This window comes from Bufo bufo, chromosome 4 (assembly GCF_905171765.1).
Source record: "Bufo bufo chromosome 4, aBufBuf1.1, whole genome shotgun sequence".
Taxonomy (NCBI): Eukaryota; Metazoa; Chordata; class Amphibia; order Anura; family Bufonidae; genus Bufo; species Bufo bufo.
This window is the reverse complement of record NC_053392.1, coordinates 323200932-323225489: the sequence shown is the minus strand read 5'-3', so window position 1 is coordinate 323225489 and position 24558 is coordinate 323200932. Positions and strand designations below refer to the sequence as shown.

General features: G+C 40.5%; 1 protein-coding gene across 1 annotated transcript in view; it reads left to right on the top strand.

Annotated features, from left to right (window-relative positions):
* The window catches only part of ASCC3 (activating signal cointegrator 1 complex subunit 3), a 742201-nt gene extending 722018 nt beyond the window's left edge, over positions 1 to 20183 (top strand). The window contains exons 38-42 of the mRNA XM_040428803.1: positions 3717 to 3868; positions 7759 to 7909; positions 14806 to 15012; positions 19524 to 19699; positions 19787 to 20183. Of these exons, the coding sequence (XP_040284737.1) occupies positions 3717 to 3868; positions 7759 to 7909; positions 14806 to 15012; positions 19524 to 19699; positions 19787 to 19934 (834 nt within the window). The 3' untranslated portion in view covers positions 19935 to 20183. The remainder of the gene's footprint in view (positions 1 to 3716; positions 3869 to 7758; positions 7910 to 14805; positions 15013 to 19523; positions 19700 to 19786) is intronic.
* Positions 20184 to 24558: the final 4375 nt, after the last annotated feature.

Genomic DNA, 24558 nt, shown 5'->3' with positions numbered 1-24558 from the left:
CCATCAACTGCAAGATGCTATCCTATCAATATGGGCCAACATTTCTAAAGAATGCTATCAGCACCTTGTTGAATCAATGCCACGTAGAATTAAGGCAGTTCTGAAGGCAAAAGGGGGTCCAACACCGTATTAGTATGGTGTTCTTAATAATTCTTTAGGTGAGTGTAGTTCTTATATTTGATTAGACAGGTTCTTCAGCTAAACACTAAACTGCATCTTCAGATGGGCACACTGCCTGAAGCCTTACCCTAGAAGAAGACTCTCAATCTAGGGGGCAACGATTCTGGAAGTGAGCGACTCTTTTCCTGTAACCTCTCCAGACATGTCTGTTTTAGTACCTACTTGCATTCTCCATGTAATAACAATTCTGGAACATTTATTCTTATGACTCCTTTTTTATTCCTGCTAGAAGTTATGATCAATCACTGCGCTGTCTGACGCTATCCAGTCAGTGCTGCCAGTGGCAGCCCATGTAGGGTCACAACCCTAGCTGGTAATGCCCAGCTGGACCTTCATTGCAGCCTATCAGTAATTAATTCATAACTTCTAGCAGAAATAATAAAGGAATTACACAACATAGAATTAGAAGAGTAGATGCTTCAGAATTGTTACTAGGGGGGTGCAAATAGTTACTAAAACAGACATGTCAGTCCTGTTGAAACTGTATGTTCTCCACATCCCCATAATGATAGCAGAATAAATGACTGAACACTAAAATCTGCCTGTTTCTCATTGCTTTATGTTGCCCTTAGTGACTGTAAGAGTAATGAAAGGTTCCCTTTAAAACAGTGATGATTTGTCCACTTTCTGAGACTTAGCAAGTCTTCTGCATCTACACTCTTGTGTCTGTTTCCGTGTACAGTCAGGTCCATAAGTATTGGGACATCGTCACAATTCTAAAATTTTTGGCTCTATACACCACCACAAGGGATTTGAAATGGAACGAACAAGATGTGCTATAACTGCAGACTGTCAGCTTTAATTTGAGGGTATTTACATCCAAATCAGGTGAACGGTGTAGGAATTACAACAGTTTGCATATGTGCCTCCCACTTGTTAAGGGTCCAAAAGTAATGGGACAGGATAATAATCATAAATCAAACTTAACTTTTTAATACTTGGTTGCAAATCCTTTGCATTCAATTACAACCTGAAGTCTGGAACGCATAGACATCACCAGACGCTGGGTTTCATCCCTGGTGATGCTCTGCCAGGCCTGTACTGCAACTGTCTTAAGTTCCTGCTTGTTCTTGGGGCATTTTTCCTTCAGTTTTGTCTTCAGCAAGTGAAATGCATGCTCAATTGGATTCAGGTCAGGTGATTGACTTGGCCATTGCATTACATTCCACTTCTTTCCCTTAAAAAACTCTTTGGTTGCTTTTGCAATATGCTTTGGGTCATTGTCCATCTGCACTGTGAAGCGCCGTCCAATGAGTTCTGAAGCATTTGGCTGAATATGAGTAGATAATATTGCCCGAAACACTTCAGAATTCATTCTGCTGCTTTTGTCAGCAGTCACATCATCAATAAATACAAGAGAACCAGTTCCATTGGCAGCCATACATGGCCACGCCATGACACTACTACCACCATGCTTCACTGATGAGGTGGTATGCTTAGGATCATGAGCAGTTCCTTTCCTTCTCCATACTCTTCTCTTCCCATCACTCTTTGTTACAAGTTAATCTTGGTCTCATCTGTTCATAGGATGTTATTCCAGAACTGTGAAGGCTTTTTTAGATGTGGTTTGGCAAACTCTAATCTGGCCTTTCTGTTTTTGAGGCTCACCAATGGTTTACATCTTGTGGTGAACCCTCTGTATTCACTCTGGTGAAGTCTTCTCTTGATTGTTGACTTTGACACACGTACACCTACCTCCTGGAGAGTGTTCTTGATCTGGCCAACTGTTGTGAAGGGTGTTTTCTTCACCAGGGAAAGAATTCTTCGGTCATCCACCACAGTTGTTTTCCGTGGTCTTCCGGGTCTTTTGGTGTTGCTGAGCTCACCGGTGCATTCCTTCTTTTTAAGAATGTTCCAAACAGGTGTTTTGGCCACGCCTAATGTTTTTGCTATCTCTCTGATGGGTTTGTTTTGTTTTTTCAGCCTAATGATTGATTGCTTCACTGATAGTGACAGCTCTTTGGATCTCATCTTGAGAGTTTACAGCAACATATTCCAAATGCAAATAGAACACTTGAAATGAACTCTGGACCTTTTATCTGCTCATTGTAATTGGGATAATGAGGGAATAACACACACCTGGTCATGGAACAGCTGAGAAGCCAATTGTCCCATTACTTTTGGTCCCTTAACAAGTGGGAGGCACATATGCAAACTGTTGTAATTAGTACACCATTCACCTGATTTGGATGTAAATACCCTCAAAATAAAGCTGACAGTCTGCAGTTAAAGCACATCTTGTTCGTTCCATTTCAAATCCATTGTGGTGGTGGTGTATAGAGCCAAAAATGTTAGAATTGTGTCGATGTCCCAATATTTATGGACCTGACTGTATATAAGCAAAGAGGTATCTCCCAAGGAGTAGAACCATCTCACCAACACCACCTCTTGGAAGTGCCTTCCTATGAGTCACAATTTGACTTTCCAACAAGCTTTGGGATTTGACAAGGGTATATAGCAAAGCTCAATAGAATGCTGGCTGTTCTTATTGACTCAAATATGGCGACTTATGAACTTACAGTGCATTCGGAAAGTCATCAGACCCTTTCACTTTTGATTCACATTATATTATGTTGCAGCCTTTTGCTAAAATAAAAAAATTCATGGTATTCCCTCATAATGAGAAAGTGAAAACAAAATGTTGGAAATCTTTGTTAATTTTTTCAAAAGGAATAGTGCATTGACATAAGTATTCAGACCCTTTACTAAGTATGCCGTTGAAGCACCTTTGGAAACAATTACAGCCTCCAGTCTTCTTGGGTATGGTGCCTCAAGGTTTGCACACCTGGATGTTCGTTCTTGATCACCTCTTTTACCAAGGTCCTTTTCCCCCGTTTACTAAGTTTGGAGGGGCAGCCAGCTCTAGGAAGAGTGTGGGTTGTTCCAAACTTCTTCCATTTAAGAATTATGGTGGCCACTGTGCTTTTGGGAACTTTAAGCGCAGCAGGATTTTTTTGTATCCTTATCCAGATCTGTGCCTCCACACAATCGTGACTCAGAGCTCTACAGGCAGTACTTTCCTCCATATGGCTTGGTTTTTGCTCTGATATGCATTGTCAGCCGTGAGACCTTATATAGGCAGAGGTATGTCTTTCCAAATTATGTCCAGTCAACTGAATTTGCCACAGGTGGACTCCAGTCAAGGTGTAGAAACATCTCAAAAATAATTCAGAAGTGGAAGGCCACCAGAGCTAAATTTCAAGTCTCATAGTAAAGGGTCTGAATACTTATGTCCATGTAAAATGTTAAGTTTTTCCCTTTTAACAAATTTGAGAACATTTCTAAAATTCTTTTTTCACTTTCTCATTGAGGGGGATTGAGAGAAGATTGATTATTTTAGCACAAGGCTGCAACATAAAATGTGAAAAGGGTCAAAGGGTCTGAGGAGCCTTCAGAATTCACTGTATATTGTACTTCCATTAATTTTATATAAGCAATTGAAGCTATATTTCTTCTGCATTAGCAATGATAACATCTTAGAGATTTATTATGCTGAAAATTAATAGCTTTAATGTATGTTTGACCATCTTCCATAGGCAATGCTGGATGTTGCAGCTCATCATGGCTGGCTTGTCACTGTCCTAAACATCACAAATCTGCTGCAAATGGTAGTCCAAGCTCGATGGATACATGACTCCTGTTTACTCACTGTGCCCAATATTGAGAAACATCACCTTTATCTCTTCAGGTATGTACATGTAATGTACCAGTTGGGCAACTCAGCACACAAGTGAAGCTGAATAGTCCCGCTATGGGACTTTGGAACTTTTCAGACTGTTTCAGAAGTTCTATACTAATGAATGAAGGGGTCGCCCCCATTTGTGGCTTGCTGTCCATTCATTGCTATGAGACGTATGGGAAATAGCTGAGCTTTCTAGGTGGGACAACCCCTTTAAAGGGAACGTATCATCAGAAGAGGACCTTTTGTCTCTTTTGGTAACTACTTGCTTTCCTCATGCAATAATGGTTCTTTAACATGTTTTCTTCTAACTGTGGGTTGTGCCTTTACACATTATTCCTACTAGAACTTTATGAGTAAAAGCACAATTGGGTTTTTACCAGTTGGACATGGGTAACTACACAGTCTGATACTGGTGGCACTGACTGGATAGTGACCAATTGTGTGTGGAAATCATCCCCCACTGAAAGCCCCTTTATTCATAAACTTCTAGCAAGAATAACAGAAGAATGGCTTCATAGATGTGCAATCTTGCTATTTTCACTTTGGCCATTGAGCCATCACAATAGACCTACATTTCCAGTTCTGTAGAGATCGTTTTTCAGTCATTTCATTATCATCACAAGTAGGAGTACAGTGACAGATAACTTTATATAAAAGTACCACGGGATCACACTGTTGACAGTAGGTATGGCCACAGCTCTTCTCCTTCTGCCCTTCCATGCGCAATGACCTCTGCACGGGTCACAGATCATTCCTAGAATACTGTCTGATATAAGTCAGTGAGTCATATCCAGACACGTATGTATATAAATGTGGCTGCTCTAAAGCAATTGACTGCACTGCTGTTCACAGAGCACGGCAGCAGCTCAGACTAGATGGGTTGCCCCAAGATCTTGTACAGAAAATACAATAAATAATTGTACAACCAAAAATGAATACAGACTATTTATCAGTATCTGAAGTAAGCACTCTCTAAAGGGCCCTTTACACGGGCCAAGAATCCTAAAGATAATCGCTAAAGAGTCTTCATAGGAATGGTCGTAAACGTAAGTAAGGCTACCTTCACACAGCCTCCCGGAGTTCACCGGATCTGACATTGCCAGATGCGGACGGAATTAAGTATAATGGGCTCTGGCGGAGATCTGTATGCTGTTCCAGCAGAAAAGTGGAGAGTCAGCTGGACAAGCGGTTTGTGTCTGGACAGTTCTCTGTTTGTCTGCCGAAACAGCGTGCTAGCCTTAGGCCGATGCCACACATTGAAGTTTTTTTTATGCAGTTTTTGAAGCCAAAACCAGGAATGGATTTAAAAAAGAGAATAAGTCATATCTATCCTTAAATGCTATGTACAACTTCTGAGGCAATTATTTTTATAGCATTTTACAAATTGTGGTCTAAAAATCATTTTACAAAAAAAAATTCTGCCATTCTCTCACAAAGAGTTGATTTATTGTCTAGCTGTGTGAATGGTACTTTCACTTTGTGCTGGTCATCTTATAAACCTTATGTCTAAACTACAGATGTAGCCGAGCTAAAATTGACTCTGATCACACATGTCACAATGTTATCTCGTGCCATCTTGTGACAAAAGCCATTAAAATACATTGAAAGAGTTAGTTAACCTTTTTGTGCCATTTTTTACTTAACGCGTTAACCATCAAGTTTAGCTCAGCTGCATCTGTACTAAAAGGTCATAAACACTTATTTTAGCCACATTCAGAATTGAGCTATAATGAGTGTTTATAAGGTCAGAGATAAGTAGCCCAACTTATCTGACAGAACAGAGTGAACGTTCAGATCCTGCTACTAGAGAAACTCAAGGCTGCACAAACAGTGGTTCAATACTTTTAATAAAAAAACAAATAAAAAAATGTTTTTAGGTCAAAATGAGTACAATGCAGTAATTAAAAAAACGCCCCACAAAGGTCTAAATTGCCTTTAATGTATTCTCTTCCTTTATGATCCACCCCTGATTTTGGCTCCAAAGCTGCATCAAAAAACCTAAATGTGTGGCAGAACCCTTAGTGTTCAGTGTCCCAATAAGGCCTCTTTTACACGGGCGTCATGTTTTTTGCCCGGATAACATGCAGGTGCATTGCGGGAAAATGCACGATTTTTCCGCGCGAGTGCAAAACATTGTAATGCGTTTTGCACGCGCATGAGAAAAATCTGCATGTTTGGTACCCAAACCCGAACTTCTTCACAGAAGTTCGGGCTTGGGATCGGTGTTCTGTAGATAGTATTATTTTCCCTTATAACATGGTTATAAGGGAAAATAATAGCATTCTTAATACAGAATGCATAGTACAATAGGCCTGGAGGGGTTAAAAAAATAAAATAAAAAATGTAAGTCACCTTAATCCACTTGATCGCGCAGCCGGCATCTCTTCTGTCGTCTTCTTTGCTGTGCACAGGAATAGGACCTTTGATGACGTCACTGTGCTCATCACATGGTTCATCACCATGGTGAGGGACCATGTGATTGGATCATGTGATGTGACATCACCACAGGTCCTTAGCCGGCAGCTCAACATTACAGAAGAAAACAGAGATCCGCAACTACGCGATCAAGTGGACTCGGTGAGTTAATTTTTTTTTATTTTTAACCCCTCCATCACTATTTTACTTTGTATTCTGGATTCAGAATGCTATTATTTTCCCTTATAACCATGTTATAAGGGAAAATAATACAGATCGGGTCCACAGCCCGATCGTCACCTAGCAACCATGCGTGAAAATTGCACCGCATCCGCTCTTGCTTGCGGATGCTTGTGATTTTCACGCGGCCCCATTCACTTCTATGGGGCCTGCGTTGCGTGAAAAACGCAGAATATAGAGCATGCTGCGATTTTCACACAACGCACAAGTGATGCGTGAAAATCACCGCTCATGTGCACCGCCCCAACTCACGCATTGCACCCGCACGGAATACTCGCCCGTGTGAAAGGGGCCTAAGGGTACTGGCTGGCAGAATGACATGCCTTAGCTTCAACACAGGAGGGGTATCCTGCTCTGCCCTGATGAATGGCAGGAACACCAAAACCCTTTTGTCTACCATTTGGCTGATATCTAATAATTTGCATAGTTTTTTTTCCCCATAAAGCATTGTCTAAAATAATTCTCCATATACTGGAGAGTCTATTCAAAGATAGCCAGTTCCCCCACTGAGCTATGTCTAATGCATCTCAGTCAGCTAGCAAGTACTCTGCAGAACCACAAAACGGCTATCTACAGATGAGTTAGATTTTGCTGATATGAGCTAAATAACAAGTAGGGATTGTCCAAAGTGGAGACCCCCTTTAATGTCAGTAGTCACGTCCTTGTAGGATTATACTTTAGCTTGTTTTTGAGATAATGAATCTTAAGGGGGTTATTCTGACAATATTGATCCTGAGGATAGGTGATCAGTGTCAGATCAGGGGGTGCGACTGCCAGCACTACTGCCGATCAGCTGCCTGGCAGTGGCGCCTCTTCAGTGTTTACCAGCACGCTGTCTTAATAGTAGTGATTACATCTTCTTCCCATTCAAGTGAACAGGATTTACCTTGCTCTGCTGTTATTATGTAGCCAAGCAGCTGCATTGCTCATACAGCCTCTGCAGACCGCAGATGTGTAGGGGTTCCAAGGGTCAGACCCCCCCACAATCTGATAATGACCTGAGGATAGGCCATCAATATTTGGAAGCCACTGGAGAGGTAAGGTTTTTTTTGTCTCCGTTAACTGGCATGTTCACCTGAAAGCTTATGAAAGATTGGTAAGTGTATTTTATTACTATACCTTGTTGGAGCACAGATTCATTTTCAGAATTCTTGTATTCACAGCAGTATTCCCTCATTACAGAGCTGACATGTAGTGTGTGGATATGGGTGTTTAACTCTTTGTGCTCATTTTCCTTTAAGAAAATTGAAGTCAGGAAGAAGTCTTAGTAATTCTGAAGACGTTACTGGACCTATTGAGTGTCTTCCAGAGCTGGTGGCTGCATGTGGAGGCAAGGAAGAAATCTTCTTTTCATTTGTAGAAAGGGAGCTCTCAGCTGCACATGTGTCACAGGTAATTATTTTATTTTATGTAATAATTATTTCCATCAGCCATTACATTATTTGGTTACAATGGCATCTGTCATGTGATGGGGTGTAACAGCAAGTGAACAGTCATTTCTGGAGGTTGATTTGATGAAAGCAGAAAATATGAGCAACTTTGACAAGAGTCAAATTACAATGGCTAGATGACTTGGTCAGAGCATACGGGTACATGTTTCGCTGACATATAACAAGCCACAAGGTCATTTGTCGGCGAAACATGTACCCATATGGCTTAGTTCACATCACCGTTCAGCCTTTCCGTTCTCGGGCAGGAAAACGGAAAGGACGAATTCGGCACATAACTGAGCCGAACTGAGTCCACGGGCCCCATAGACTATAATGGGGTCCGTTAGGTTTCTGCTCAGAAGAAGATTTTTGTAGCGGAGACAAAAATCTTCTTCTGAGCGGAAACCTAACGGACCCCATTATAGTCTATGGGGCCTGTGGACTCAGTTCGGCTCAGTTATGTGCCGAATCCGTGCTTTCCGCTTTCCTGCCCCTAAATGTGGCAGGAGAATGGAAAGCCTGAATGGTGATGTGAACGAAGCCTGTGAAAGACAGATTATGCAAACATAAATCTACGATTAGGAAGGGAAATTTACTTTTACCTATTCCGTATACCTTTCATAAAAAGAAACATACCATTGCGCAATTGCACTTTCAGATCATTGAGAGTATAGCACAACCACGCCGTGGAGGTGATCAACACAAATTACTGATGAAACGTGAGGCTTTTTGGATCCACCAGCTCCAAACTTTGGAGCCACTGGGCCTGAATCGCAATTACGAGTTGAATCGTTTTTCTATAACCCTTTTTCGCAAGGTTTATTCTTATCCTGTATTATTATTTTCAACTGCGAAATTGAAGTTATTTGATGTACATTATAAAGAAGAATTCTACTTTGGAAATGGAGAGACTTCATAATACTATTACTTTTGCTTTCATTTTTTTCCATTTAATTTGTTTGTCTAGGTTGTCATGACTACATGACGTCAGCACTTGGTTGTTAGGCGGGCTATTTAACTCATTGATAAAGGCACAGTTTGTGCCGAAACGCGTCACAGATATACATATGTGGCAATAAAGATAATATTTGTAAGATTGCGAACAGCGAGTTCTGGTCCTTCATTACTATTATTTCTATGGGACGCTAATCCTAGGACACGTGCACTGCCACGCTACACCTGCAGTGCTGACTCATTTGCAGCGTATAAGATAGAAAGGTGTTAGAACACACAGTGCATCCCAGCTTGCTGTGTATATTGCGGTCTCACTGCAAACTGGTCCAAGTACCCATGCTGACCCCTGCCCACCACGAAACCACCTAAAATGGGCATTTGAGCATCAGAACTGGACCATAGAGCAATGGAGGGAGGGCTGGTCTGATAATTTACATTTCTTTTAAATTATGTGAACGGCCGGGTGCATGTGTATCAGAATATCCAGTGGAGGAGAAGAAAGGTACTGCTTTGGCGCACAATGATCCAAGACGACTGGAAGATTTTTTCAGAGCTTCTCTTTGTTGGAAGTTGAAATATTAATAAATAGAATAAAATAAAACTATGCGTTTCGGGCATCTGCAAGTCCCCTTCTTCAAGTTATAGTTGCAACTATAACACCGAAACGCGGTTTTATTTTATTTATTCATTTTCAACTTCCAATAAAGAGAAGCTCTGAAAACATCCTCCAGCCATCTTGGATCATTGTGCGCCAAAGCAGTACCTTTATTCTCCTCTATACCTATCCTCTGAGGGGAACTGGGCATCTCCACCAGCGGCATCAGACCTGCGCAGCACTCTTTGGCATACTGGACTTTCACTTTGACAGGTCTACAATAGAATTGTGACTATCCTAGCACAACTCAAAAAGGTGAGCCTCCATTTTGGAGCCCCCCTTACTTTTTCCCCAAATGTTATTACCCTTTTTTATTCCTTCATTAACCCAGTGCCTACAGTACTACAAGGATAGCCAGTGCAGACAGTTTAATGCTGTGGATGTTACTTTGATGTGTTGCACTTACCTAAATGTTGCAAACCCAAGTACACCCCTTCATGGCAACAATGCTCCATAATGGCGGTGTCCTCTTTAACCAGGACAGTCTGACCTGCCACACTGCAAAAGATGTTCTGAAATGGTTTGAGGAACATGACTTCAAGGTGTTGATTTGGACTTCAAATAGGGATGGGGAAATATTGGAATAGCAAGTCAGATCAGAGACAAACTGATGTATTTTTCTACAGAGAAGATCAGACACTCCGAATGCCCCAACCATTGACATGATCAGGCAGCGATTGCTCCACATTGTTCCAAATTAGTCCTAGGTAATTTAAATTAGATAATGTTGCCTGTAATATTTCCAGATATTCCGTTCAAGTCTAATGATATATTCACTAATAATCTTGCATTTCTTATAAATAAAATATGAATTACTGGATGATAAGAATGAAGGAAATAATATTGTATAAACAAATAATGCTTGTTCTAGAGCCGTTCTGTTGTATCGGTATATTCTCTTTGCTTCCGTAGTTAGGAGTGTAATGGTGCTTAGGGTCCTCATCACTTTTATTCCTTTGCCTACCTAGACGTTCCTGTTTAATATGCCTTTAAGGGTACCTCCTGTAAATGGATACCCCCAAAATATCCAGGCTCTATGTGCTAATGTATTGTATCGCTGTACAGCAATAGAGATATTTTCTCCTGGAAGCATACATTAGAGGTTTTTTGTTTTAAAGTAAATCTGTCAGCCCGATTTTGGACCATAATCTACATTAATACAGTAGTACTGCAGATATGAAGCCCAGGTCACAATTTCTTATTTTTTACTGGCCCCCATTCCCCTGCTGTCTACTCTCAGAGGTACATTGAAATACATTGTCAGGACTGCTGTGCATGCACACAGAAGTCCTTTCCATTATGTTAGAACATCACAGCAATCCGGACTGTGCGCTTGAGTACAGTTTTGGCTGCTGACAGCGAAGGAACGAGGGGCAGTAGGAAAAAAAAAAATAGTGATCTGCACTCCTTATCTGCAGTACTACATTTGTATTACTGTAGATAATAGTTCAAAATCGGGGTGACAGAGTTCCTTTAAGAGAAATCTTTTTTGTTGTTTTTTTGTGTGTTTGTAAGTTGTATCATTGATAGTTTAATGAAAGATAGTACTGGAACATGCATAGTGCAAAAAATAAATAAATCAGACTTTCCTTTTGTAATCCGTTTTTGTAGAGCCAATTTAAATAGCCTTGAGTGCAAATACAATGATTTTGAATGTGTTTATTTGAATTTCCGATGGAAATGACATTCATACTTAACTAAACTTGTTAACCAACAAAGATCTGGGTTTATGGCTATCCACTTCATTAGGTGCTTAATATGATATTTCTTCTACTCATTAAGCTGTTGTTCCCACACATGGAAATGTTTTCTACGCAGACTATTATGTGCTCTCCATTAGGAGTGAGCATTTTAATCCAGACCCTCTTCGTCCCTTGAGTGTATATGGTGTAATTCTCAGTGTCGGAATACATTGTACACCTTTTATATGTGTTTATGCCACTGTCTCATTGAATCTATTGTTAGTGACTGCTTCCACCTACATTCATTATTTTCTCCCAGGTATTTTAGTGTATATGCAAAGAGGTAACTCCCTAGAAAGATAACCATTTCACTAGCGCCACCTTTTGGAAGTGGCTCCCTATGAGTCAAGGTCCACCTTTCCAACAACCCTTGTGTTTTTGTTTTTTTTGTTTTTTTTCATCCCTTGTGATTTGACAAGGGAATATAGCCAAGCCAGATATCGGCTAGGAATATAGCTTGCCCCTCATCAGTATGAAGTAGGATTCTGGCTGGCTTAGTGCTATTCCATGGAATCTCCTTTAAACGATTAATTCTGTTAGAGACTTACTGGAAGCACTCCATGGTATAGAGACTTATTGTCAGTGCTCCATCGGAAACAAATATAAAAGGGGTATCTCCAAAGAAAAAAAAACATCTTGCTAGCGGCTCCTGTAGGGCACCACTTCCAATAGTTTGTGCTGTCAAGATTGTTCTATTTCTTGGGAGATACCTCTTTGGATGTTTCCCATAGAGCATTGCCAATAAGCCCCTGTACAGGACTTGAGTTTTTAAGGGGATTCAGCACCCTGTCTAAGCTGCATCCAGGTCATCACACTGAGCCCGCCAGAATCCTACTCCACAGTAATGAGAAGTACCCTGAAACAGCTGTCCATGTGTGGATATCTTACTTGGCTATATTCCTTTGTCAAATCCCAAGGCTTGTTGGAAAGTTGGGTCTTGACTCATAGGAAGCCACTTGGCACTAGCAAGATGGTTCTCTTCCATGGGAGATACCTATTTGCATATTTGTTTCCCATGAAGCATTGCGAGTAATCCTCCATACCATAAAATGCTTCCAGTAACTTTTCATACAGGACTGGTCTCCTTAAGAAGATTCAGCACCCTGCCTAAGCCTAGTTTAGTGTATGAAATACTTATTCATAAAAGTACAGTATAATAATTAGAGAATAGGTTATTTAAACGAAGTGTTTGATCAGAAAAAGACCTGTTGTTAATGTAAAATCAAGTTTTTACATTAAACATTTTTTATAATTTTTTTTTTAAATGTTCCATGTCACTATATTAAAAAAAAAGTTTAAGACACTTGTTCCTGAGAGCTTACAAACGATAGATAGATAGATAGATAGATAGATAGATAGATAGATAGATAGATAGATAGATAGATAGATAGACAGATAGATAATAGATGGCACAACATTAGATTAAAGGAACCAGAGTCGGTAGAAATGTACCAACTATAGCTTCAGAATAAAAATGTTATATTATTATTATTATTATTGTATAATTAAAGGCGTGGGCCACTTTCTAGTTATTGTTGACCAATGTGTTTGTGAGATGATTATATGGCCTTTGTTGATATTCTGCTCCATTTTCTACATTAGATAAGGCATACCCCTTGTTATCAATGTCCATAAGATGGCTTATGATGGAGGGTCATGTGACCAGGCAAATCGCCTCCGTGTGATGTTTCATCCATTCAAGCACACTGTATCTGAATTAAATTCCCAACAGATCAAGTAGGGATGTCAGGTGCAGTGTATTTGAACAGAGGATCACATGGAGGTGATTTGCCTGATCACATGACCCTCCATCAGACGCCATCTTATGGACAAGACCTCTGTGTGGACAGCACAAAAGACTTTGCATCAAGGGAGAATACCTTTTGAAATATAGAAAATGGGGCAGAATTTCAACAAAGGCTATATTAGTAAGTGCCATATAGTAATCTTACAAACATATCGATCAACAGTAACCAGAAAGTGGCCAACCCCTTTAACTGATTAAATGCATAGTTTGTTGCATATTTATTTTCATAGGAATTTAGGAACATATAGAAATTTGAGTCATGTAAATATATTTTATTAATAGTAGGCCCCAATTTATAAAAAAAATAGTGATAAAGCAATTGGGATATTCTAGCAGTGTAAGGGTGATAGAAGGCCTGAAGTTATTGTCAATAATAAATATATATATATAACTGTTATTATTGACTTTTGTTACTTTTCTCCACTATTAAGGCTCTATGAGAGAGCTCTGTGCAGCCATTTATAAGACTTCTTTATTGTATCATATTGTATCTTTCTAATTGACAGCACAGTTAAGGGTTTGTCATTAACATTACCATTGACATTCTGTGATTGATTGTTCCATTTCCCCGTAATCCATTTTATTGAACCCAGATTTCTTACAACTAAGGAGTGTGAATGAATAACATTTCAATAAAAATGTAATGTCTACTTGAGGAACTCAATTACTATAAAACAAAACAAAAGAATCAGAGTAAAGGTAATTTGCACAAATTGGAACAAGCTTTCACTTACCTTATTTCCGCCGTAATGGAAGTTGCGCGCAAGTTTCAGATGCGATGGAAGATTATTAGGACATTGTTATAATTAGCTCGGGGAGAACTCAGAAGTAAACTTACCTAATTTATTTGCATAAATTATCATTCTGTTATCTTTTAAACCAAATGCAAATTGGCTCTGTCTGATACGATGATGGTTATTTGGCTGAAAAGCACTTCAATTTGCGTAGCAATCTGGTGCTGACTCTACTGTGAGGCGATCCCAGGTAACATCAAAATTCTGAAATATTCCAGAAATTAGCAGGTTTAAAGCATCAATTTAAGTGCTAATTGCAGTAGTAATGATAAAAAGCAGTACTACTGCGAGATTTGCATCTTTTGCCACATCAGTATGCCTGCAACGGCTGCTAACTGGAAGAGGATTTGGCTGCTAATTAAATAATTGTATGCATGGTGGTGTCCTTGTCTGATTCAATAGATGAAGATTAATCCTCAGATAAATATGTTTGGCTGGTGTTCCTGGTACCTGCGAAGATATTGTGAGCATATATGCCCCCTTTTCTACATTTCCACAGTCTATCTGTATATGTACACAAACAGATAGATGTATATGTGTGCCGTGGGCTTCCTTATTACACAAGCAACCTCATGAGCAGAAATAATAAACAGGCGTCGGTATTTGATCAGCTTGTAAAGAACTGAAATGCGTGGCAGCCGCTTGTGCAGGGATAGTATACACGATACTGTTTGTTTTATTCCCCAAGCCTCTGTACGTTTCTGCCTAGCAGCCAGATAAAAATGCACAAGAAATCCCTTAGAAAACTCATCCATGCTGCAAGGGATTGCATCCCTAAGCATGAATTGTCTTCAGACCCTATAATAGCTCTCATTGTGACAAAAACGTAGAAACGCTCTTAATACGTCTCTAGTGTTTGCTGAATACAGTGTCTTACTATTATTCTACTTTCCTGTCTCATTTTAGGCATGGAGCTTTGTGTCAAATCTTCCAATGATTGACGTCCAGATGACCATTAAAGGATGGTGGGAGGATCCAGTCAAAGCATACAATGAACTCTCCGTACCGGTCATTTTTCCAGGCGCACAGGAGAAAAAATGGATTGCATTACATGCTGATCAGGAATATGTGCTGCAAGTGAATCTGCACAGGATCCGGACAGGATACAGAAAGGTCAGTGCGTCATACAGATCATTGGCTTCATATATTAAAGGGAGTCTAAGAAATACACCAGTGTCCAGATCACCTGTGTGTAAGTGTAAGGTTTGCACAGAATCACTGCGAAAGCAGTGCATCAGACTGAAAGATACGATTCCAGTTTCCTTAAAATATAGAATTATCGTTCAGGCCAATAAAATCCAAAAAAAGACGACACGTGCACATAAGCTATTGCCTTTAAGGCTAACAAGCTAGTGCTTAAATAGGTATTCCGGTTATAACACGCTATCCCTTGTCCACTGGATAACGGATAACAATGGGGGTCCTACAGCTGGGACCCCTGTAACCTGTGAAGCTCCCCTGAAATGGACTGAAAGTTGGTGGAAAAAGTGCGCCGCCGCTCCATTCATTTCTATGGGAGCGCTGGAGTTAGCCGCTACCTGTACCCTGTCCTGGGGGTATGGGGCCCTTATTCTCGTGGGGTGGGGGTCCCAGTGGTAGGACCCCCTCCTCTCTCATAGTAATCCCCTATCCAGCAGATAACTTGGTATAACCGAAATACCACTTTAATCATAGAAACAAAGCTAAGCGCTAACTTAACGCGTTATCTTTGTGCATGTGTCGTCTTTTTGGGATTTTACTGGCCTTAATAAAAGTTCAATATTTTTAGGAAGCTGGAATCATATCTTTCAAATAAAGGGAATCTTTAACAAAATAATTCACAGTTAAAGTCTGCACAATGCCCTGTAGGGCTAGATCAGCTGAATGTAATGATACATTTCTCTTAGCGATCTGAAAACTTTTTATGTAAATGAGCAGGTAGGTGCTCCAGGGTGGACCAAAATCACTCTGTGCACCCTTTTCTTCCTGTTTTATCTGCTAGTTCCTCCCTCTGTTTCTTGATTGACAGTGCCAGGCAAGGTGACTATGGAGGAACTTGTCCCATGGTTATCAATTTTTTTTTATATTTTTTTTGGGGGGGGCACTAGGTTTTTAAATGTGTCAGCTGAAATATGTTGGGGGGGAGCAGGGTCAGAAACCTCACAAACTACAGAGGATCATTACAAGTAGGTTGGGTGAGTAGAAGAACTGGAATATTTATATTGTAAATATGTACACATTAGGGCACATTTATTAAGACCGATGCTTCATACACCAGTCTAAAAAAAAGGTTTGTTGGAGTGAATAGCGCCGTATTTATTAAAAGGCATACTCCCTTTAAATCCTGTTTTGGGCCTTACTGACCAAGCGTTTTTCTTCCTTTTTTTATCGTCGCATTTCAAGAACTATAACTTCTTTATTTTTCCGTCTATATAGCTTTATGAGGGCTTGTTGTTTGCGGGACAAGTTGTAGTTTTTAATGGCGCCATTTTGGGGTACACATAACTTTCTGATTAACTTTTATTGACTTTCTGGGAGGGAGATGGGAAAAACAGCAATACTGCCACTGCGTTTTTACGTTATAAATTTTACGGCGTTCATTTTTCGGTATAAATAACATAATATCTTTATTCACTGGGTCAGTACGATTACCGTGATACTAAATACATCTAGTTTTTTTACGTTTTACTATTTTTTTGCAATAAATACCCTTTTTTTTGTTGTGTGGGGGCTTGATTTTTGGGGGACGACTTGTATTTTTCATTGGTATCATTTTGGAGTAAATGGCGTTTTTTGATCGCTTGTTACTACGTTTTTTCGGTGGCAACTAAGAATAAATTAGCAATTCTATTTTTAATGGGATTTTTTGTATTGAATAAATTTTGTTGTTTTTTTACTTTTTTTTACCACTTAATAGTCCCACAAGGGGACTATAACGGACAGCTTTTTGATTGCTTTTAAAATGCAATGCACTATCCCTATAGTGCATTGCATTTTAATGTCAATGCTCTTCTGACATTGACCAGCAGGCTGCTCCAGAGAGGTGCAGCCTGCTGGAAATTACTGAAGGCTGGTCTGCGACCTACATCAGACCCCAGGCAGCCTTCACACACACCGTCACCCCGCGATCGCATTTGCGGGGTGCCGATGGGAGACAGAGGGAGTCCGCTCACTCTGTCAGCACTTTACTTGCGGCGGGCGCCATAAAGTGTTAAACAGCCCGGATCGGGACTCCTTCCGGTTCGGGATGTTAGAGCAGGGCCACGGCTCTCGGGACCCGTGCAGCGCTTAGACTAGGCCGCCGTAAAAAAGCGGCGGCCCAGCCTAAGGCCCCTTAGTGACAGCCGTAAAAAGGCATATGGGTGGTTACTAAGGGGTTAATGAATTTGGCACATTTTGAATTGTAAAGGTGCCCATACACATTAGTCTAAAGTTTATCAAAATGGATGATTTCAACCAAAATGATTGCTCATCAGGTGAAATTTTACAACAAACAATAGTTTTAGGCGACTGATGACAGACCATTATTGGTTTAAAAGTCAGCTGTGTTTAATATTTTCGAGCAAATAGTCAGATGGAAGATTTTTCATTTTTAGAAAGATCGTTCTAAGATCTTTCTTTAAGGATGTTCCCAGAAAGATCTTTTGTCAGTCACTTGCTTTCATAGGATGTGTATGGGCAATCTGAAAAGCCAGTATGTCTGTGAAATGAACGTTCACTAGATATTTGTTTAACTGCTTTTCAACTATCAACCAACTTATATCTAATGTGTACCTTTAAAATATGAAAAGGAAATGCCATGAGCAGGCATAGAATTGTATAAAAATTTGAACCATGTTAGGCCATACCCCCTCCTGGTAAGCTATGCACTCTTTTACAAATTCAGTTCTGAGCAAAGTTTTGTGCAAATTTCGATTTTTTGGATCTCAGTTTATGCTAAAAACAAGTGTAAACTGATTAAAGGGGTTGTCCGAGTTATGAAAAAGAAATATATAGCACCATAAATCTGATAGGCAGCAATATATAACTGAACTAGGCAAGTTTTAGGTAAAAAACAAAAAATAAATATATTTTTCCTCATTTCCCTGGTTCTCTTCTGGCCCTTTGTTTACCTGCAATAACAACAATCTCTGCCCCTTTCCCTGCTCTGCAAAGGGAGTGAATACAAGTGCTGCCCTAAGTGACATGTCTGCCTGCTGGGATACTCAGCAGCATGTTGTATGTGTAGGACTACAAGTCCCAGCTGTACAATGACACAGCTGACACACACATGATCTTCCCCCTACCTGTTCTTGTGCAATGCTCTGCAGAACTCCTTTGTCAGCTCCTGTGCCAGGCATTCGTCTCCTCACTGCCTGAAGCTACTCAGTAAAGCCTTCAGCCCTGAGTCTGTGCTCCAGGAAAGATTAACCCATTCAGAAGTATCCAGTTGGAGGGAGACACAGGGCAGACAGCAGAAGACGGCAGTGCAGGCGGCATGTCCAGCATTGTGATGTCTCGTGTACAGACTTAGATCTGCTCTCTCAGGCTTGTGCACGAAACATCATCAGAGCAGGGAGAGAAGCTGACATCACAGGTCATGTCACCCTCAGTAAAATCTGAGAAAGGAGCAACTACAGATGCAGTAAGTGCATGATAAAGCCGTTACATTTTATTACAAAGAACATACAAAGAACAAAAAAATTCCTCGGACAACCCCTTTAACCTGTTTGGGACATAGGACGTACAGGTGCGCCCTGATGTCCTGGTACTTAAGGACACAGGGCGTACCTGTATGTCCTGTGTAGTTCCGATCACCTGCGGGCGGTGATCGGAACAAGGTGCCTGCTCAAATCATTGGGTCCTTGTACCATCCCCAAAAAATAAAATATTATTCCCAAAATTATCCAAACATGAAGTAGACATATGGGGAATGTAAATTAATAACATATGGGGAATGTAAAGTAATAACTATTTCTGGAGGTATTACTATGTATTATAGAAGTAGAGAAATAGAAACTTAAAAATGTGCAAATTTTTCAACATTTTTGGTAAATTTGGTATTTTTTTATAAATAAAAATGAATTTTTTGGACTCCATTTTACCAGTGTCATGAAGTACAATATGTGACGAAAAAACATTCTCAGAATGGCCTGGATAAGTCAAAGCGTTTTAAAGTTATCACCACATAAAGTGACACTGGTCAGATTTGCAAAAAATGGCCTGGTCCTTAAGGTGAAAATGAGCCCGGTCCCTAAGGGGTTAATAAATGCAATCTCACATTTGTTTACTGACTGAGTGAGGTTCACATCTGCGTCACAGTATTCCAGTAGTCTGTTGCGGCAGATGAGCAGACTACCGGAATTACTATATATTGCATCGCCCGACCACGTCAGGGCCTACTGGATTTCAATTCACTATTTTGGGACCTGTTGGGTTTCCGGCATGAATGCCGGCTTTCTGACAGAAAAATACTGCTGTGCTGGATATAACTTCAGTGATCTGCTCTTCTGCCAGAACAGACTACCAGAATACTGTAACGCACATGTTGATGTAGCTTGATGGGTATGCGTTTAATAGTCTAGCGGTAATTTTCTTTTTTTTTTATTGTCCGCCTGACATTAATACATTAAACTGTTAATTTGATTGTGTTGTATTCAATTCAGGGAAAGCAAGACAGTAAAGCAATTGCTCCCAGATTCTCGAAAGCAAAGGATGAGGGATGGTTTTTAATCCTGGGAGAGGTGGACAAGAAGGAGCTTGTAGCACTTAAGAGAATGGGCTATGTAAGAAACAGAAGCACGGTGTCCATTGCGTTTTACACTCCGGAGAACACTGGAAGGTAAGTGGCAGTGACTAATACAGATTGCATTACCAACAATTATTATGGTGATATTGAAATGTTTTTTCTTTTACTTCTGTTTATCAGGTACATCTACACACTGTATCTCATGAGTGACAGCTACCTAGGCATGGACCAACAATATGACTTGTATCTCAACATTATTCCAGCCAGTGTGTCTGCCCAAGTGAATACTGAGGTCTCTACATCTCTGAGTGACCTTGTCTTGAAGTAACCCGACCTTTACAACTCTACCAGGGGAACTTTTTTTGTAAAAACAGCTGTGAAGTCATTCTGAACTGTAAAGGAATTGCTTTATGTTTCCCGGAGAGGAGTCAAGTTTCCATCACAACACGCTTGTACATTTAACTGGGTGCACTGGAAATGCAGAGCCACATTGGCCTTATTTCAAGTTGCCTTTTGTGTAATTACCATTGATTCTTGATTTCATTGCACTGTTCAATGCAAAGTGTTAAAAAAAAAACATAATACTACATAGGAATTGAATGAGAAACAATAAATAGTACGATTTACTGTGTAGGAATGAATTAAAACCTTTATGAAGTATCCAAAATGTCTGAGCATTCAGAATTACCCTAGACCAGTGATGGCTAACCTCCGGCACTCCGGCTGTGGTGAAACTACGACTCCCAGCATTCTCCATTCATTTCTGTGGAGTTCTGAGAACAGCCAAGAAAGTGTAAATCTTGGGAGTTGTAGTTTTACCACAGCTGGAGTGTCGGAGATTAGCCATCACAGCCCTAGACTCTGTTCACATTAGTGTAAGTCTCCTGTTCACCAAATTGTTGTTGCAGGGATAGCATTGCTTGCAACACTATGGAAAAAAATAATTTTTACTCATTAAAAGTCAGTGGGATTCGCCAGGATTCATTAACATCTGTTTCAAAATGGTTCTGACACAGCCGTCAAAGCACCGATATGATCCTCTAGTGTGAACAGAGCCCTATGCAGGTAACATCAATCAGGCATTCCTGTTAATGTTTACATTGGAGATATGTGTACCAATTTACTGAGGAATTTGCACTACTTGACGGAGATAAGACTGCAGTGTTTGGTGTCTATATTAGGACCCAGCAATCTCCTGGGCCTTGTATGTTCACAACACCTGCCAAAACATGAACTACAAGAACATGCGCTTCATGGTGCCTCAATGTTTACTGTAGGTAGTGGTGTGTAAAAACCATCATTTGCCAAATACACTTTACAATCGATCCTATAGACAGTTGTAACTGTGACCACTTTAACTGTAATTTACCACAGTGAAGACTTTGCCAATGATCTTTTTCACTTCTACATAGGAAACATAATACACATTTAGTGTGACTATTGATGAGCCTTATCTTTGCCAGTTGCCACTGTCCATCAAATTCAGTTTAATTAAAGACTTAAAGGAGTTGTCTCATCTTCGATATGGCACCAATGTCTGATAGCTGTGTGTCCCACCTCTGGGACCCGCATCTATCCTTAGAACGGAGCACCAGGCATACTCAATCTCCCTCCATTTATTTCTATGGGAGTGCAGAAAATTTCCGTTAGCCCTATAGAAGTAAATGGAGCATTGGCCGCATTTGCACGGTGCACTTCCCATTCACTTCAATGAGATTTCCAAAAATAGCCGAGCCCGTCGGCTATTTTTGACACTCCCATAGAAATAAATGTGGAAGGTGGCTGCTCATGCATGGTGTGCCCTCCTTCACTTTGCAGGCTCCGTTCTAAGGATAGGTGCACCTATCAGACATTGGTGGCATATCTTAGTGATGTGCCCCCAATGTCCAATATGAGACAACCCCTTTGGCCTCTTTCACACGGGCATTGCGGGAAAAGGTGCGGGTGCGTTGCGGGAAGACGCGCAATTTTTCCACGCGAGTGCAAAACATTGTAATGCGTTTTGCACTCGCGTGAGAAAAATCAGCATGTTTGGTACCCAAACCCGAACTTCTTCACAGAAGTTCGGGCTCTGAATACAAAATGCATAGTAAAATAGCGCTGGAGGGGTTAAAAAAAAATAAAAAATAAGTGTCAGTACACTTCTATTGTAAGAGCTGATTCATATTGGTCTTTTGTGCACAGCCATTTGTTCTCTGAATTAGTTTAAGGCCCCTTTCACACGAGCGAGTTTTCCGCGCGGATGCGTTGCGGGAGGTGAACGCATTGCATCCGCACAGAATCCTGACCCATTCATTTCTATGGGGCTGTGCACACGAGAGGTGATTTTCACGCATCACTTGTGCATTGCGTGAAAATCGCAGCATGCTCCTCTTTGTGCGTTTTTCACGTAACGTAAGCCCCATAGAAATGAATGGGGTTGCGTGAAAATCGCAAGCATCCGCAAGCAAGTGCGGATGCGGTGCGATTTTCACGCATGGTTGCTAGGAGACGATCGGGATGGAGACCCGATCATTATTATTTTCCCTTATAACATGGTTATAAGGGAAAATAATAGCATTCTGAATACAGAATGCAAAGTAAAACAGCGCTGGAGGGGTTAAAAAAAATAATAATAATCATTTAACTCACCTTAATCCACTTGATCGCGATGTCGGCATCTCCTTCTGTCCCCTTTACTGAATAGGACCTGTGGTGAGCATTAATTATAGGTCAAGGACCTTTGATGACGTCACTCCGGTCATCACATGGTACGTCACATGATCTTTTACCATGGTGAATCATCATGGTAAAAGATCATGTGACGTACCATGTGATGACCGGAATGACGTCACCACAGGTCCTGTTGCTGCACAGAGATCAGATGAAGCCAGAAAGAGATGCCCGGCCGCGAACAAGTGGACTAAGGTGAGTAAAAAAAAATTATTTTATTTTTTTAACCCCTCCAGCGATGTTTTACTATGCATTCTCTATTCAGAATGCTATTATTTTCCCTTATAACCATGTTCTAAGGGAAAATAATACTATTTACAGAACACCGATCCCAAACATGCGCGATTTTTCTTACGCGAGTGCAAAACGCATTACAATGTTTTGCACTCGCGCAGAAAAATCGCGGGTGTTCCGCAACGCACCCGCACATTTTCCCGCAACGCCCGCGTGAAAGAGGCCTAACACAACTGATCACAAAGCTCTAATATCTGGTCACCTTTTCACCAGCCACAAGTTGGACAGAGAAATACTGCATGCAGCATTCCTCGGTCTGGGAAGGGGAGACGTCCAGAGGCACACCTGATGCCACCATTGTCCGCTTTTCTCCCGTAATTTGTTTAACTTGTAGGGTAATTGGTCCTCATAATATCGGGATCATTATCTTTAATTTATTAACATTGGTATTATGGTTATTAGCCAACTACTGCAGTCTACAATCTTTGTTTCTGTGACTTTGACCTGAAGGTGTCATGTTATAAACTTTGATATGATTTTTAGGTGGTTTTACCATAGACCTTTTGTTAGTTTGATTTATGAAGCATCTGTTTCATCTCTTAGACTGAATTGTTATCAAATCTTTGTCGGAATTTAAAAAAATTGGCCAGTTTTACCATTACTAGGCAGTGGCCTCCGCAATGAAAGTTCTGTAAAAATTACTTGTGCCTTCTTTCTTCTGTTTGACTTGTTCTTGCATTTAAAGGAAAAGTCCATATAAATCAAATACATTTATTATGTTGATTTTTCTCAATTTGCTGTAATTGTTGCACAGAACCACATACATGAGCACTTTTCTGAATAACCTTCTCTTACGTTCATCCAGCTGCTTAAGTTTGATCTTGGGGAAAAGCAATGACAACCAGCATTGGACTCAAGTCCTTTGGGTCCACCAGAGAAAATGATTGAGGACCCTCCCCCTGTGTATATCAGACTTTAAGGGGTCTTTTTTTTTATTTATTATGGGTCCATTATTGTCAGAGCTTGGGCCCACTGGAGGATCCTCTGTTACTCTGGTGGGCCAGTCCGACCCTGATGACAAAGGCTCTTTCTGTATAGAGTTTAGGGGTAAACTTGGTGCTCTGAGCAAATTTCGTATCCCTTTTACGTAAATAACTGTGTTCTAAATATATAAAAAGATTGGAACATGCCTTACAGCACATGATTGTAAGATCCCGAGAAAATTACAAGCAAAGCAGTTATCTGCAATAACATATAGACAATGTCTCTTATGCATAAATTTCTAAATTGTTTCCAGATAGATTTTTGCTGATTTTAGAATATTATACATATTCATGATTGTGAGACCAAGGAGCTGTATGCAAATAAATAGTAGTGATATCTGTGCTGCTGTCAGTGTCTTTGCGTGCTGTTTTCTTATGACACAAGATTTGCTGCTGAATTAATCGCGGACAAGAATAGGCATTTTCTATTATGGTTGTGGCCATGTGCGGTTCGCAAATTGCAGAACGAACGCGCCCAGTATCCGTGCTGTAATGTGTGATTAATTCGGATCCGCAAAGCTCTATGGCCATCTGAATGGGTCCTAAAGGGAAAATTGTCAGTGGCATATTTGAGAAGCTATTTTGTGACAAATTACAGGTCAGCCTCAATAGAATGATGTGACAGTCGTGAACTCTTCAATGCTCAACGGCCTCCACACAGGTCACAGAGTAGGGCAGGGATCGATCTGTGCATTGCTGGTGATTGATTGATGTGACATATAGCGATGTCTTCAACCTTTTCAACTATTAAAGGGCATCTTTCGTCAGATTTGTACCTATGAAACTGGCTGACCTGTTACGTGTGCACTTGGCAGCTGAAGGCATCTGTGTTGGTCCCATGTTCATATGTTCCCCCATTGGGGAGAAAAATTAAGTCTTAATAAATGCAAATGAGCCTCTAGGAGCAACGGGGGCATTGCCGTTACACCTAGAGGCTCTGCTCTCTCTGCAACTGCCGCGCCT